The sequence below is a fragment of the Lissotriton helveticus genome, chromosome 1_1, assembly GCF_964261635.1.
Source record: "Lissotriton helveticus chromosome 1_1, aLisHel1.1, whole genome shotgun sequence".
Lineage (NCBI taxonomy): Eukaryota > Metazoa > Chordata > Amphibia > Caudata > Salamandridae > Lissotriton > Lissotriton helveticus.
Window position 1 is genome coordinate 1,003,556,984 of NC_136057.1, and position 15,591 is coordinate 1,003,572,574.

General features: G+C 43.0%; 1 protein-coding gene across 1 annotated transcript in view; it reads left to right on the plus strand.

Moving 5' to 3' along the window:
• The window catches only part of UBE2H (ubiquitin conjugating enzyme E2 H), a 348,824-nt gene extending 334,079 nt beyond the window's left edge, over positions 1–14,745 (plus strand). The window contains exons 6-7 of the mRNA XM_078677606.1: positions 3,670–3,798; positions 12,347–14,745. Of these exons, the coding sequence (XP_078533732.1) occupies positions 3,670–3,798; positions 12,347–12,471 (254 nt within the window). The 3' untranslated portion in view covers positions 12,472–14,745. The remainder of the gene's footprint in view (positions 1–3,669; positions 3,799–12,346) is intronic.
• The last annotated feature ends 846 nt before the right edge of the window (positions 14,746–15,591 follow it).

Below are 15,591 nucleotides of genomic sequence, written 5' to 3' on the forward strand. Positions count from 1 at the left end.
TGAAATAGTGCAATATGGCCATCTGAATCTCCCAGAGGATTGTATGGACATACTGAAGGAGGCTAAGCGACCTTCCACTAGGACTTCTTATGCTTACAAGTGGAAGAGGTTTTGCATCTGGTGCAAGTCCAAGAACCATGACCCTACGGCATGCAAGGAGGATGTCATCCTTCCATATCTACTTCATCTGGCGCAGTCTGGCCTTAATGTCCATTCCATTAAGGTTCATCTGGCTGCTTTGACTGCCTACAGGAAATGCCCTTCACAGACTTCCTTCTTCCAGATCCCTGTGACCAAGGACTTTTTGGAAGGCTTGAAGAAAGTGTTCCCTCCTGTCAGGCTTCCTTCGCCTTCATGGGACTTGAATGTGGTGCTGTCCAGGTTGATGAAGGAGCCTTTTGAACCTATTCATAAGGCTTCATTGCAGCACCTGTCCTGGAAGGCAGCGTTCCTCGTGGCCATTACATCGGCCTACAGGGTGAGTGAAATTCAGGCGTTGTGTTGCCAAGAACCTTATACTGTATTTCATGCTGCTAAGGTTGTTATGCGTACTCATCCTAAGTTTCTTCCCAAGGTTGTTTCTGATTTTCATATCAACCGGACTATAACTTTACCTACGTTCTTTCAGAATCCTTCCTCTCCAGCGGAAAGGTCTTTGCGTTCCCTGGATGTTGGGAGGGTGCTGAAATTTTATCTGGATAAAACCAAAGATATTCGTAGGTCAGACCAATTGTTCATCAATTATGGATCAGTCAGGACGGGTCTTGCTACCTCTAAGCAGTCCATCTCGAGGTGGATTGTGTCCTGCATACAATTGTGTTACTACAAAGCTAATAAGACCTTAGGGGGCATACCTAAGGCTCATTCCACCAGGGGCAAAGCTGCCACGACAGCGTTGCTCCGTAATGTTCCCATTGCAGAGATCTGCAAGGCGGCCACTTGGAAGTCGGTCCATACCTTTGCTAAGCATTACTGCCTGGACGCTGATGCCAGGGCAGACGCTCAGGTTGGGCAGGCTTCGCTGCGGAATCTGTTCGCACAATAGTGGCGTAATTTCTTTGTTCTCCACCGCCGCTTGGTGTGGGGATGGGCTTGCCATTCTATTCACTAGATTATGATTATACACAGAGATCCCCTACTACAGAAGGAGTAGTTTCTGTCCTGTAACTCCAGTTCTGTAGTAGGGGTATCTCTGTTATAGTCATAAGCGCCCGCCCTCCTCCCCGGTGGAGAGAGACATATTCATGTACGGAATGCTACAGGTCAGGCGTGTTACGCCTTCAAAAAGAACTGAAAGTAACTGGGACCTGCAGGCCATTCTGGGATACTGTGAAGTTCTGGAAAGTTCTCTTAAAGGCACAGTATCCTGTTCTGAGCCACATAATGGCAGCCTATGGGGCTTGTCTGTCCAGGTCCTTCTCTCTATCATTCCTGAGGGATTTTTCTGTTGAAGCAAGGGAAATCTGTACAGGCTTTGCTGTTTTTGTGGATTTTATGGTGGAATTTCTAGTTGAAGTACTGGACAGTGTAGCCTTTTTTAGGCTGCATTATCTGTCTTTAAATTCTCTCATAAGTGTCTGTGCATTTCAGCATTTTTCGACACTGTAAGAGATTATTTTTGATTGCTCCGGGGTCCACGCACATGGGCGGGACTATTCACTAGATTATGACTATAACAGAAATACCCCTACTACAGAACTGGAGTTACAGGACAGAAACTACTCCATCTCCCATAGTGCAAACCTATTGGCTTTGCCGGTACTTCTTTGCAAAAGTCTCTCTCCTGTAAGGCACATCATCGTATTTGGCTCAGTGTTAGCAAAGATTGTAGGTCACCCGTGTATGGTCATCCATAATTTGTGATGCATTAAGTAAGTGGCTTTTTTGCATATACGCCTGCATATTGTGTTGGCAAATCGCAGCCCTAGTCAGGTGACGAGCCTTTACCAATTCTCTATAAAGGCAAGATGGTTTATAAGCCACTTCAGTATTTTTGAAAATGGAATGCTCTTTTCATTCATTGTATTTGTTTGTCTGGTTTTCCACTACTAGAGTTCCAAAAGAAAGTTCCTCACTTATTGTGGAAGCTATTCAAGATTGAGGCACAAAGTAGTGTATTAAGGCTTACGACTTAACTTTGTTGGCTTTATTCCAGTAGGGCGTGGAGAGCAGAGTTGACGTCCTTGTTAAATTGGATGCACGATGTGCATTAAATATTGCTACTTCCTTGACAGAAATGTAAATTTCTTGGGATTCAAAGACCTATTCACTTGAAATAGCAGCTACTAAAATGTTAGAAATGTCTATTTGACTTGCAGCTGCTCAGCCCATACGTTAGCATTTTGAAACCTCTGTAGATATTAAAATAGATGATAGTTTTAGTAATCCTCCTTTAACTTTCTCCCATCTCCACAGACTGGATGATAGCATAAATACTGCTGATAAATGGATATCTCAAAAATGACTTGCCTGCGACACTGCAAAAGCAGCTTCGTTCTTAGATACATTTACATGCAATTTGTTAAACCTTGCCAAGTGGAAAAGGGAGAGATGAACTGATCCCGGAGACTGACTGCTTGATAAAAGGATCTGATAGTAGGCGTGGGTTGCCCATTGAGGACGTAGTCTAATTTCTGACCACTGAGATCCAAAGTTGCCCTTTACATTTTACAAACATATTTGGAAACTAGCCGCAAGTTATCAGAAACACAATTGTGCCCGTTTGACTGAAGCTGGTTAACTGCTCATCCAACCCTTAACCTATTGTAAACAAATTATTAGCAGTGACATCCAGATCATTAGCTATCTGAAGAATTCATCAGCATACATTAAAATAGGTGTCACAAATTACAATCGGGTGAGCCAATAGAAGAATAAGTGCTCATACAGTTACACCAACGATGTTAAAATTGTGGACAGTGACAAGTGTAAACTGAACAAACAATGGCAGAGAAAAAACAACAAAACAGGTACAAAAAATACACAATACAACAATGGTGTCCTCTCTTATTTAGGCCACTTTACAGGATACTGTAAGGGTCATCTTCAGGACAAAAACATCATATGTAGGAGCTTCCACTGTATTTTCTCAATGAATTACTATTGGTACATGGTTAATGTGAAATTTAGTTAGCACTGGGTTTTCTTCTTCCTTTTTCTTTTTAAATTCTCTATATATTTAATTGTATTTGTTATTCTGGCTCATGAACCACTGTTTGGAATAGAGCATATATTACCCCAGGTTCTTGTTCTAGGGTTGCCCTTGTTTATAAATCAATGTAAGAATAAAGCATAAGAAAATACTGCCTTATAAGTATGTGAAATTCGACAGTCCTGGAATACAGTCCACACGGTATCCTGCACACTGAAACCCCCCAGACAAATTATTAACATGATGGCTGGCACAGAATCCTTTATCTGAGTTCTCTTTGTACCACTAAAACTGTTATAACAGCTACCTCTAGTTCTTTGCAGGTTTAAAATGTTCCATTATTTAATTTGGATAACATCATTTTTCTTGTTTTTTCAACATTTGGAATCTGATTTACTACATGAATGGATTCCAGCAGTATTTCAAAGATGTATGTATCTGAAATAAACAGGACGATGACTTTGGGTGCGTTGATATTTTGACTTTGCTGAATCTTCATTTCTCTGGTCTTTTTTCAGATCTGACCAACATATTTGAGTCCTTCTTGCCCCAGCTGCTGGCTTACCCTAACCCCATAGATCCTCTTAATGGAGACGCTGCAGCGATGTACCTCCACCGACCAGAAGAATACAAACAAAAAATTAAAGGTATGGTATCAGAGTGTAATGTTATAATGCAGTGTGTTATACTGATCAAAACAAAATTCCTTCTCAACAGGAGTGTCATGAAAAGTTTTTGGTGCTCGACAGTTGTGCTCAAGTGCTCTGTAATCTTCCAGCGACAATGGACGGAAGCAATAGCATAGAGTGTATTGCTGTTCTACTGATCACTTTGGACTCTGCGTCCCACTGTTACACTGGGCCTCATGGTGGAAACTTAAGTTTCATAATTTGACAAGTGAAAGTCCGCCACCACATGTTTCCCTCTGGTTTTATGACTACAATCTTTTATCAGAGTTCTAAGGAAATCCAAGTTCGGAGAGGTGGTAGAGGTTAATCTTTTCCAAGTAGCTTTGTTGTTGCTGGTGTCTTTGTGCAGGTCAGTTTTATGGCAGTCCTGTTTGAAGCTCTTACCCTGATCGTCATAGACTGACATCAACTTACCTAGTTATGGATTCACAGTAAGGGATCGGCTGAGAAACTACATTTTTAGAAATTCACGAAGGGTTTTAAATGCTGGTTGCCAAAAAGGAGCATGGAGTCAATCTTTAAATCCAGGCTGATTTGGTGTCTAGCCGTAAGGGATAAAGACCAAGATGCACTAAAAAGCAGTGTCGGCACAATTCCAACATCAGAACTGTCATCAGTCATTTCAACCTCCCTGTTCAAAACTCGTGCTGCATCTACTATTTAAACTGATGTTTCATATTTCGTTCTTTTTTCTTGTATATGCTGTCCCTAGCAAGCAGCCAGCGCCTTGGTGTGATCGAATGTCAGTCTACAAAAGAATGGACCCAAAGTTTAGCTCAGAAGCCCACGGCTAGCACTGTCGAAGGTCAGAGTGCCGAATACCAAGTCTGCATCACAATCGCTCTTTCAAGCCCCACCAGACACTCCCTGCCCTTTTATTTAACTCTTGTTCTTTTTTTCATCCCTGCTTTTTTATCGTCACGGTTTCCCATTTCTTTCTCCTTTTCTGTGTTTCTCTGCTTTCGTCTGGGTCAAGGTCTGATAAGGAAAAATTTGTGCCAGTCCCCAAAAAAGTACTAGGTGTCCCCCACCTGCAACCACTAGCTCGAACTAAGCACTGCGTGGAAGTATATGAAGACTGTGCAGTTTGTTTGTTGCAGGGAAATTTCTTTAGAAAATGGAGACTTTTAACCCTGGTGTTATACAGCATGACATTTCTTATTAGGTCTTAGCCAAGACCTTTTGATTTTATTAAAATGATATGTATCATATGCTTACACGGCTGTCAGCCAGCTCTCTGCATCCATTGTTCTGTTATTGTCATTTACGTTTTTCTTAAGTCCATTGCAGCACATGGTGTCGGGGCAGTGGCTGAGCCCAATTCATTGTGAGTGTTGGCTTTCTTTCCTTTCACACGGAGCACACCCACACACATTAGTTCCCTTCAGTGCCAGGAACTACAATGGAGATGTACATGTTTGAGACCAAAAATCTGTTTGTGGTTTTAGACACTTTTGTAGATTGACACGGGCCAGGCAGCTTACAAAGTTTTCCAAAGACCATAATAAAACAGATATTGACAACGCCAAAAGTCTGGCAGTAAACACCAGACTAATTTGTTTGACTTGGTGTTAGCCAAGACCTTTTGACTTTTCTAAAGCGTACATTTAAAATACTTGTAGTGGCCTTCAGCCTGTGTTCCTAATCCATTTGTTTTTGTAATTCCATTTGTCTTCTGCCCACTGCAGAATATAGCATGGGGCAGTGGGCCAGCACACTTCAGACATTGACTAAGTTTACTGTAAATGACCGGTTTGAGGCATATGAGCTGTAGATTATATGCTTTAGCATAGATCGCCATCTGGTGTTGGGTCCGGATGTTTGCACTTTGTTTTTGTTGGAAGAAGTCTTGTAGTCACGAGGTAGGTGACTCCTCCTTTCGGTGATGGTGCGCATGGGCATCGAATCCATCCTTAGATTGTTTTTTTTCCGCCAAAGGGTTCGGTTATGTATTGCTGCGTTTCGGTACCGTTTACAGACACCTTTGACGTGCAATCCACTGCCCTCGACGGTATTGTTATTGATCGCAGCTCCTCATGCGACACGCATCGTCTCACTTCGAAAAACTTTTCATCGGAAAACTTGAGGCAGGCTGTCGGACCTAACCGTGCCGACCGCGCTAGCAATAGATGGAACTGACTCCATTTAAGCGCTGTCCTGGGTGTCTTGCTAAATTTCAACACACAGACTTGCACAAAGTTTGCAACCTCTGCTTCTCCCCGGGACACGACGAGAAGGACTGTAACGCCTGTATCATTCCGATCGAAAATACCTTTCGTGATCGTCTGGCTTGGTACCACGAAATGCACCATCAGAGCCACTCTATTCGGCACATCTATGGAGAAGATTCCGGTATCCAACATCCAGCTCAAGAGACCGAGGAAGAAGAGCAGATGTCAGAGTCCGACTCCAACATGGAAGAAGAGGAAGACATCACTGCGGGTCAGCGTACCTTGAGTACAGATCCCCCTGTGCCCACTCCACATAAGGCCCCTCATTCGCCCGCGGGTTCAGGTCCGCACCGTCAAAACATTTCTGATGCACCGCCCTCTGGCCCGGCTCCGAAACAAAAAGAAGCCTTCTGGCTCGGGCTTGAGCCAGCCCAGATGCCGAACCAACACCTTCAGCAACAAAACCCTAGAGAATTTTGGGACCAAAGTTTCAACCTTCGGCTCTGAAAGGCCTGGAGCCAAAACCCTCCAAGCCTGAAGAATCTGAGCCGAGACATTCCAAGGCCAAAGACTGGGAGACTAAATCCTCCAAAGCCAAAGACTCTGAGCCGAAACCTTTGGTGCCGAAATCTCTGCGGAAAGACACACACTCCCCGAAGAGCCTCCATCTAATGAGCCAACTTTTGACCCAAAACTGAAAAAGCTGGTTATAAACCCTAAAACAGGACATATTCAGGCAACCATTCCAAAGAAACAGAAAGCTGATTTGCCAGAGGATTATCATATCCCTATTAAGAAGAAGAATGTGGGCACTAACTCCTCTCCTCCTTATATTCCACCTGCTTCTCCTCCTCTTATTCCTAACTTGCTTATTACACCATTAAATTCACCACCAATGCCTATTCCACCTGACCCACAGGATGAAGGGGCTGGGGATGAGGATCAGGACACTGACGCTTGGGGAAGATTACCACACAGATCCAAATACAGATAATGACACTGATTTGTATCCCTCCAGACCTTCCCCACCTGATGAAAACATTGACTATCTTGAGCTCTTTAACAGGGCTGCTCATGATCATGGGGTGGAACTTCATAAAGAGCCTTTTTAGAAGAGGATTTCCTCTTTGAGACACTATCTTCCTCACAAAGAACTACTCCTACCTTGCCAATGCTGAAAGGCATGCTAATACACACAGACTAGGTCTTTACGGATCCTGTAAGGGCAAGAATGATCACACCTAGAGTGGATATAAAATATAAATCCGCTCCTACCAATCCTATTTATATTAAAGGACAGCTGCCCTTGAACTCTCTTGTAGTCTCCAACGCATGCAAGCGAGCTAACTCGCAAGCCACAGGAGAGACCCCTCCTTCTGACAAGGAGTCCAAGCTTATTGATGCCTCCGGCAAAAGAGTAGCATCACAGGCAGCAAACAACTGGCGCATTGGCAACGCCCAGGCGCTGCTAGCTCGTTATGACGGGGCTCATTACGATGAGCTTGAAAAACTCATGGAACACTTGCCTGACGAATACAAATCTAAGGCGAACTACCTTATTCAGGAAGGGAAACTTATTACCAACACCCTCATTAAATGTGCATTAGGTGCAGGAGACACAGCATCTCGTGCAGTGAACACCAGTATATTACGCAGACCCGCTTGGCTCAGAATCTCTGAATTTAAGCCAGAGGTGCAAACTTCCATACTTAACCAACCCTTTGACAAAGGGCATCTTTTCGCCCCAGCTGTTGATACCATGCTGGAAAAAATGAAAAAGGACACTGAGGTCGCAAAGTCCATGGGGGCTTTACAGTTACCTACCAGAAGAGGTTCCTTTCACCGCTCATTCTACAGGGGTGGCAATTGCAAAAACAACAAGTGATGGACTGAATGTGGATCAATGTCACACTCCCCCAGTCAAAAGATCTGGGCCCAAAACCATCGTTTTTTTGCACTCCACACCACCCTGGGTTAGACAATGGCGATATGCAAATCAGCTCTGACCCTGTTGCCCCATGGGAACAGTCCAGTCCGAACTACAAAAGCCATGTCCTTCCCAGAACGGAATCAAGCATCCGAGGACCGGACCGGTTTTGAGGTAACACCTCTCTTCAGCCCGGCTAGCTTGACTCCAAGTGGTGTGGAGTGCCACACCACTTGGAGTCAAGCTAACGATGGATTTGGGCCCAGATCTTTTGACTGGGGGAGTGTGTGACATTGATCCACATTCAGTCCATCACTTGTTGTTTTTGCATTCTACAGGGGTGGCTCAAAACCTATTTCCACTGGGCAACTATCAATCCCCCTCGTCCATAGGTTATTCTAGAGGAGGTTAAGAGGTAATTCCACACGAACTTCCCCCCCGCAAACAAACAGTGACTTCCCTCCGATACCCCCCCTGATCATTCCACTCCTGTTGGGGGGCGTTTCTCCCAATTCCTACCTGTCTGGAATTCAATCATCTCAGACAAGTGAGTGCTGCAAAATATCCAATATGTTTACTACCTGGAGCTTCCAAGCACTCCCCTAAATATTCTTCCAAGATCACTTGCAATGTCACTGGAACATCTCACCCTCTTAAAGCAAGAGGTTCTATCTCTGTTAGAAAAACAGGCAATAGAGCCTGTCCCATTATTACATCAAGGGACTGGGGTTTACTCCCTGTATTTCTCAATTTCCAAGAAGGACAGCTCTCTCAGGCCTATACTAGACCTCAGACAGCTAAATCTAAACATACAGTTGGACCACTTCCACATGGTCACACCAACAGGTGCTCCCACTACTTCTGAAAGGCAACTTTCTATCCATTCTGGACTTAAAGGACGCCTATTTCCATATTCCCATTCATCCTGCTCACAGAAAATATCTCAGGTGTGTGATGGATGGATAACATTACCAGGTCAAAGTTCTTCCATTCAGAGTAACTACAGCACCCAGAGTTTTCACTGAGTGCCTAGCAGTAGTCGCAGCACGATCGTGTTTTCCCTTATCTAGACGACTGGCTGATAAAAGCCAGATCACAACAAAGCTGCCCACACCACACTCAAAGGACAGTCCAACTGCTTCATGACTTGGGGTTTACTGTAAACCTCACCAAGTCTCACCTCCAACCATCCAACACACGTGTATCTAGGAGCCACAATAGACACACTCAAAGCTCTAGCGTACCCCAACCCAGTCTGGATTTACAATATGCAAGCTCTAATATCACAGTTTCAGCCTCAACACTCATTACCAGCCCGCAGTGGTGGAACATACAAAACCTTTCCAAGGGGCCACCGTTTCGTGATCTGGTTCCACAGATAGTGCAAACAGCAGATGCATCTCTCACTGGTTGGGTGGCACACATGGGAATACTAACCATTCAGGGCTTGTGGACTCTGCAACAAAAACAACTCCACATCCACATAAACCATCTCGAACTGCTAGTAATTTTTCTAGCATTGAAAGCTTTTCAACTTCATCTAGTAGACAAAGCTGTCCTGGTTCGCACCGACATGACAGCGATGTACTACATACAAAAGCAAGGAGGGACGCGCGCACTCCAGCTCTCACAGCTAGCACAGAGCATCTGGAGATCCTGTGGAGATGATCCGCAGATACACAAATGGGAACCTCACCCTCCAGTTCTCCTCCCATTCTCCCAAAATTTGGGGCTTCCCAGAGATAGATCTGTTCACCACCCACCTAAACGCAAAATGCCCAAACTTCGCGTCCAGGCATCCACATGGTCCCGACAACCCTGGTTCACAATTCTGTTGGAGCTATCAGTAGTTCCCCCCACCAAAAACTACACCTCTCCCCAGTTTCTTACTCCGAACCATGGAGAGATAAGACATCCCGATCCCAATCAGCTCAACCTTACGAATTGGCACTTGAAATCCTAGAGTTTGGTTACCATAATCTTCTGCCAGACTGTATGAGTGTTATTAAAGAGGCTAGACGCCCATCCACAAGAGCATGCTGCGCAGCAAAGTGGAGGAGGTTTGTTTATTGTAACAACAATCAAATTGATCCACTAGATGCTTCAATACCAGTCCTCATTTGTTATCTATTGCATCTACAATGTTCTAATTTAGCGTTCACATCCATACGCTTACATCTCGCTGTAATAGCTGCATATCTGCACTTGTCTTTTTAGAGTGCTTGCTGTTAAAGCTTTTATTGAAGGACTTAAGTCTCATTCCTCCCAGACTTTCTCCAATGAGGAATCTCTACATAGTCCTTGCAAGACTCATGGGTCCACCATTTGAGCTGGTACACAAATGTGAAATACAATGTCTTACCTGGAAGGTAGCCTTCCTTATAGCCATCACTTCTCTAAGAAGAGTCTGTGAGCTTTAGGCACTAACCGTAGAGGGACCATTTTTGCAAATACATCAAAGCAAAGTGAGTCTTAGAACTAACACCAAATTCTTACCTAAAGTCATCTCTGCCTTTCATATCAACCAATCTGTTGAGTTGCCTGTATTCTACCCTCAGCCAGGTTCAGTGGCAGAATGTGCCCTTCACACATTAGATGTTAAGAGTGTTATTTTACTAGAGAGAAACAACAAAACTTTTTAGGAAAATCAAACCACTCTTTGTTGTGTTTGCTCCACCACATAAAGGCAATCCTATATCAAAATCAGGCATTGCAAGGTGGATAGTTAAAAGCATTCGAATATGCTACATCAAAGCTAAATGCTCACTAACAATTCCCTCTAGAGCGCACTCTACATGCAAACTAGGGTCTTCTATGGCATTCTTGGGAAACATACCCATAGATGACATCTGCAAAGCTGCAACATGGTCTACACCACAAACATTCACAAAACATTATTGTGTGGATGTGTTAGCAAAATAACAAGCTAGTGTAGGCCAGGCAGTTTATGAACACTATTTCGAACCACTGCAACAGCTACAGGTTAGCCACCACTTCAGAAATAACTGCTTTATAGTCTATGCTAAAGCATATGATCTACAGCTCAAAAGCCTCGAACGGAAAATGCTATTTACCCAGTATGCATCTGTTCTTGGAATATAGAGCTGTAGAGTCATATGCGCTCATCCGCCTCCCCGGGTACCTTTACCTGTTGCAGTGATATCTTACTTAGATACAATTTACATGGACATCTCCTGTTATTACTTTACTAACTCTATCCTTACCCTTTATGGCAAAATAATCAAAGGATGGAGTCGATGCCCATGCGCGCTATCACCGAAAGGAGGAGTCACCTTCCTTGTGATTACAAGACTTCTTCTAACAAAAACAAAGTGCAAACATCCGGCCCCAACACCAGATGGCGATTAGTACTAAAGCATATGACTTTACTGCTCTATATGCCAAGAACAGATGCATACTGGGTAGGTAGCATTTTCCTTCTTCTACAGAGCAGTTCCCTTCAGTACCTGGGACTACTATGGAAAAATGTGTTTTGTGAGGCAAATTTTTTTCTACTTTTAGCCAGTGGTGATATATATATTTTTTTATAGGCATGGGTGTGGCAGCTCCTCAAAATAAGGTTTTCATAAACTACGACAAACAAATCAAACCTTGACAAAGCCAAAGGTTTGTCACCAGATGTGAGGCCTAGTGGCGTTGCCAATGCTTGTTTATTTTATTTTTAAAGGTAAGGAAGATTTTCTTTCCACCACTGTTCCCAGCTTAGTTAAAAGTGGTGTTGCGTGTTGCACACTTTCTAGAAGGTAGGAATCTGCCTTGACAGTTGGACGAATGGAGTGCAGAAGTTTTACCCTGGCTGCACTGTTCCGTAGTCTGGCGGCTTTGTTGCATACCCATGTATACGCTTCTCCTTTTGTCTTGGCCGGCAAAGAACAAGGAGCAGAATCGGTGCCTCTGTATTTGGTTGTCCTAGACCAGCTCTGTTCTAGCTCGTTATTGTGATGTTAGCGTGCCAGAGCTCTGGGAAGCTTTAAAGATGGATTAATGGGGGCACATATGGAATCAGACTTGAGCAACATAAGGGACTAGAACCATATTTAGCAAAATTGTCTAAGAGGTTTCATTAAGACTCCACTTAAGTGCACAGAAGCATGAGTGAAATTGGGGACTAAGTTGTCTGCCAATTGGGCAGATCTGATGGAAAAGTCAGTGCATTATTTTCTGGGCTTGAATTCTGTTAACAACCTTTTTAGCTAAACTCGGCACCTGTTTAGCTAAACTCAACACATTTCACTAGCTGGTTATTGTTGATCTAATATAGATGTTTAGAGAACCCCAATACAACATGTTACATAAATAATGGTGAAATCAGCCCATATGCAATGTGCTGCGGATGTCCATTTTAAGATGTTTTTGTGTGTAATTATTATTATTTTTTTTTTTACAGAGTACATCCAGAAATATGCAACAGAGGAAGCACTGAAAGAACAAGAGGAGGGCACTGGGGACAGTTCATCAGAAAGCTCCATGTCTGACTTTTCGGAGGACGAGGCGCAGGATATGGAATTGTAGTAGAAGCAACCTGCTTTTCAGAAAAAAAGACTTTTCCTAACCATGAGAAGCAGACTATAATATTCATATTTAAACAAAGCAATTTTTTATTACTAAACAAGGTTTTTATGAATAATAGCATTGAAGTATGTATGTATACAGAGACCTTTGTATACATATGTATGTATTTCACACTTAGATCCTGATTTCTTGGTCATTTTCCTGTCCGGCGTGCATTGCGTTTTCCCACATTCCACTTTGGTAGCTGTGTGCAACATTGCATGCAATTGTCAGTCCATGTAGGCCAAGCCCTACTCCTGTTCGACTGAGACTTCGCCAATTTAAAGAAGCAAGACCCATACACCAAATACTATCGTGCCCCCTGTGCTGATAGGTAGACTCTGAGGGTGTGGGTCACTGCCCTCTTTACAGGCTCTCCCAAAGATACCCACCCGGATGCTAACGTGGAATGTTCTGCAGTCACAGGCTAAAATCCCACTCTTAATTGGATTCTGAATTGAAGCCAGCTTCTGCTATAATCCTGGAAAGGAAGTAATGCTCCTTCTGAGTTTCTGAGGATATTCTCTTTTTGACTTGGAGTAATTGCAAAATATTGCCACCTAAAAAGGAAAAAACTGGAAATGCAGAGCAGTTTGGAGCATTAATGTTAGCCATAAAAGACACTTTATCCGGATTCTAAGTACACTTTTTTATGTGGAGTCTGCCCCTCAGCCTGTGGGGGCCCTGCTACCACCAGTGTAATTGTCTTTGTGCCCCTTTGAATGCAGTCATCTGAACAGAACTAATTTTGCGTTGAGAATGTGTGGGTTTTTCCCATTTTTTTTACGCCAACAAACTGTTTTTCATGCTGTAAATTCCTTTAAAGGGTGTACACACGCACATACGAGGTCAATATTTACTGCTTTTGATTTCTTTCAGGTTTTATATAGTGATTTAAACGTTCTGCCTCAGTGCCCGAGGGGTTAAAAACTCAATTCTTTTGTGTGTGGTTTGAAACTTACACCAAGTGGAACCATCTATGTAACGCATGATCTTTAATCTTCCATCTTCCGACTCTTGATGGGGGGATAACCCAGCCAGGCCTTTAATTTTCATATTTCCTTTCGTCAGAAGTTTTTTTCAGCTTAGTTATTGTCTGAAAGGGTGTGGAATAAGCGAATGCAACCCAATGCCATTTTGTTTTAGTTTTAATGAAGAATGGACCCTTAAAACCAAGTTTATTTAAAGTATTACCCAAAGTGAAAAATGGAAGCCTTATTTAGGCAACAGTGGGATCCAGCAATTTTTTTTTTAATGTATTTATTTTCTTCCCATGCCTGGTTTGCAGGAAGCGACTAGGCGTTTAAGTGAAAAAATTCAGTTATCTAGTAACATGAGAACCAATCCTTCTTTTGTGGAGAGAAAGCATAGCCAGGTACATGTGCTTATTAGTCCTCCCTTTTTAGTAAGGTAGTGCTGTGGTCTGTGTTGATGTTTGGATATAAGTTTTTAATGGGGAAAATGGAAATGAAGAGATGGGTCGCACAAGCTCAACGCTCGTGTACCCGCTCAGGGTTCAGATGTAGCAGGATGTTGATGCCTCTGGCAATCCTAATTCTGTTGAAGGTCGATTCACCTGTTGGAGTTCACCAGTACATTTCTTCCATGAAAGCGTATTCTTAAGCTGAGGTGATTCACCATAAGAACAACTGTGACCTTAGACGCCCTCTATTCGATTAAGCGTACTTTATGGCATTAAGCCCTAGAAGTATAGAGACCAGCAGAGGTGATTTTCTTAGAGCAGATTCTATTGATGGCCTGCAGGCTTTGATATTGGGGCAGCCAGGTTGAAATCTGTGTTTTTAATGTTGTTGGCCATTTTTCTTTATTTTGTCTGATACTTCTGGCAGCGGTCTACTCCGATTAAGCCCCATAATTAGTTTTACCTATTTGGCATTGAGCAAAACCCACTGTGCAGGCCACTGACTCGTGAATGCCATTGTCTCCTTCATGGTCAGCTATTTTAAGTCTTTATATTTTGTCCTCCACAAACCCACCCCCCGCCCCCAGCACACCCAACCCATAAAAAACTCCTTTTCTGTCATTGCAAGTTTTATTTTAGGGAAATTTAAATAATGCTTGTATCAAGAACTGAAATTGACGCAGCAAGGTCGGGGAGATATAATTCTTTTATTTGAATCTTTGGAGCACAATCCTTTTTTTTCCTTTGGAAAGGTGTATAAAATACAACTTTAGCATGATTATTTTCCTAAATAAAAACATATAAAGATGTTACCTTATTTTATGTTCACTAATGGCATGACGCATAGGTTTTATTTTTTTGGAGGGCAGGGGGTGGAGGGATTGGGAGAGCAGTTAAATGGGGCTGTGGTCCGTGATCGTGCTGAAGTCTTTAGCAGTTGTGGCGTTTGTGGGAAGGATAGTAATAACTGTATATCATGTTAGGATCACTTAAACTTTTAGCTAGTGTGCGTTGGGATTACTAGGGACGTGGGGCACAAGGGTGGATGCGGGCACCGTCTTGGGCATGCTACTTAACTGCTGACCTGGCAGCTTGCTTGCGCTCTTACCATAGGTGCTATTTAGGGGTGGGCATATATATATATATACACTGGGTGGTGATATTCAGTTAAATGAAAAAAAATATATATATATATTTTTGTTATATAGGGTGAAAAGTGTGAACATATTAACTTTTTACATTTTTTATAGTTTTTGGAGCAAATCTTATTTCCTCCTTTGTTGGGGCTCTGAAAGTCTTCAATTCTGGGACCTCTTCCCTCAGTCCCTGGCGTTTGTTGTGCAATGTTTTCATTCAACATTTCCACCGGTATTGTAGCACAGCTTCTTGGATGGGGTGTGAGGGGGGAGTGGTTAGTTTCATTGTCCAACTCCTGTTGCTGAAGGTAGACTTAAACCATTTCTTCACCCCTATTCTCCCTTGATTCTACTCTGACTTCTGTTGTACGTTACCCTACGTGAATTGTTGCTCTAGGTCCTGTCTCCCAAGTATTGGGTTGTCTATTTCATCAGAGCACCCAATGCATGTGCGGTGAGGCACTTACATTTAATCGGGTGTTGTGACAGCTACTTTAACATGACTTCCAGAATGTGCTGCTT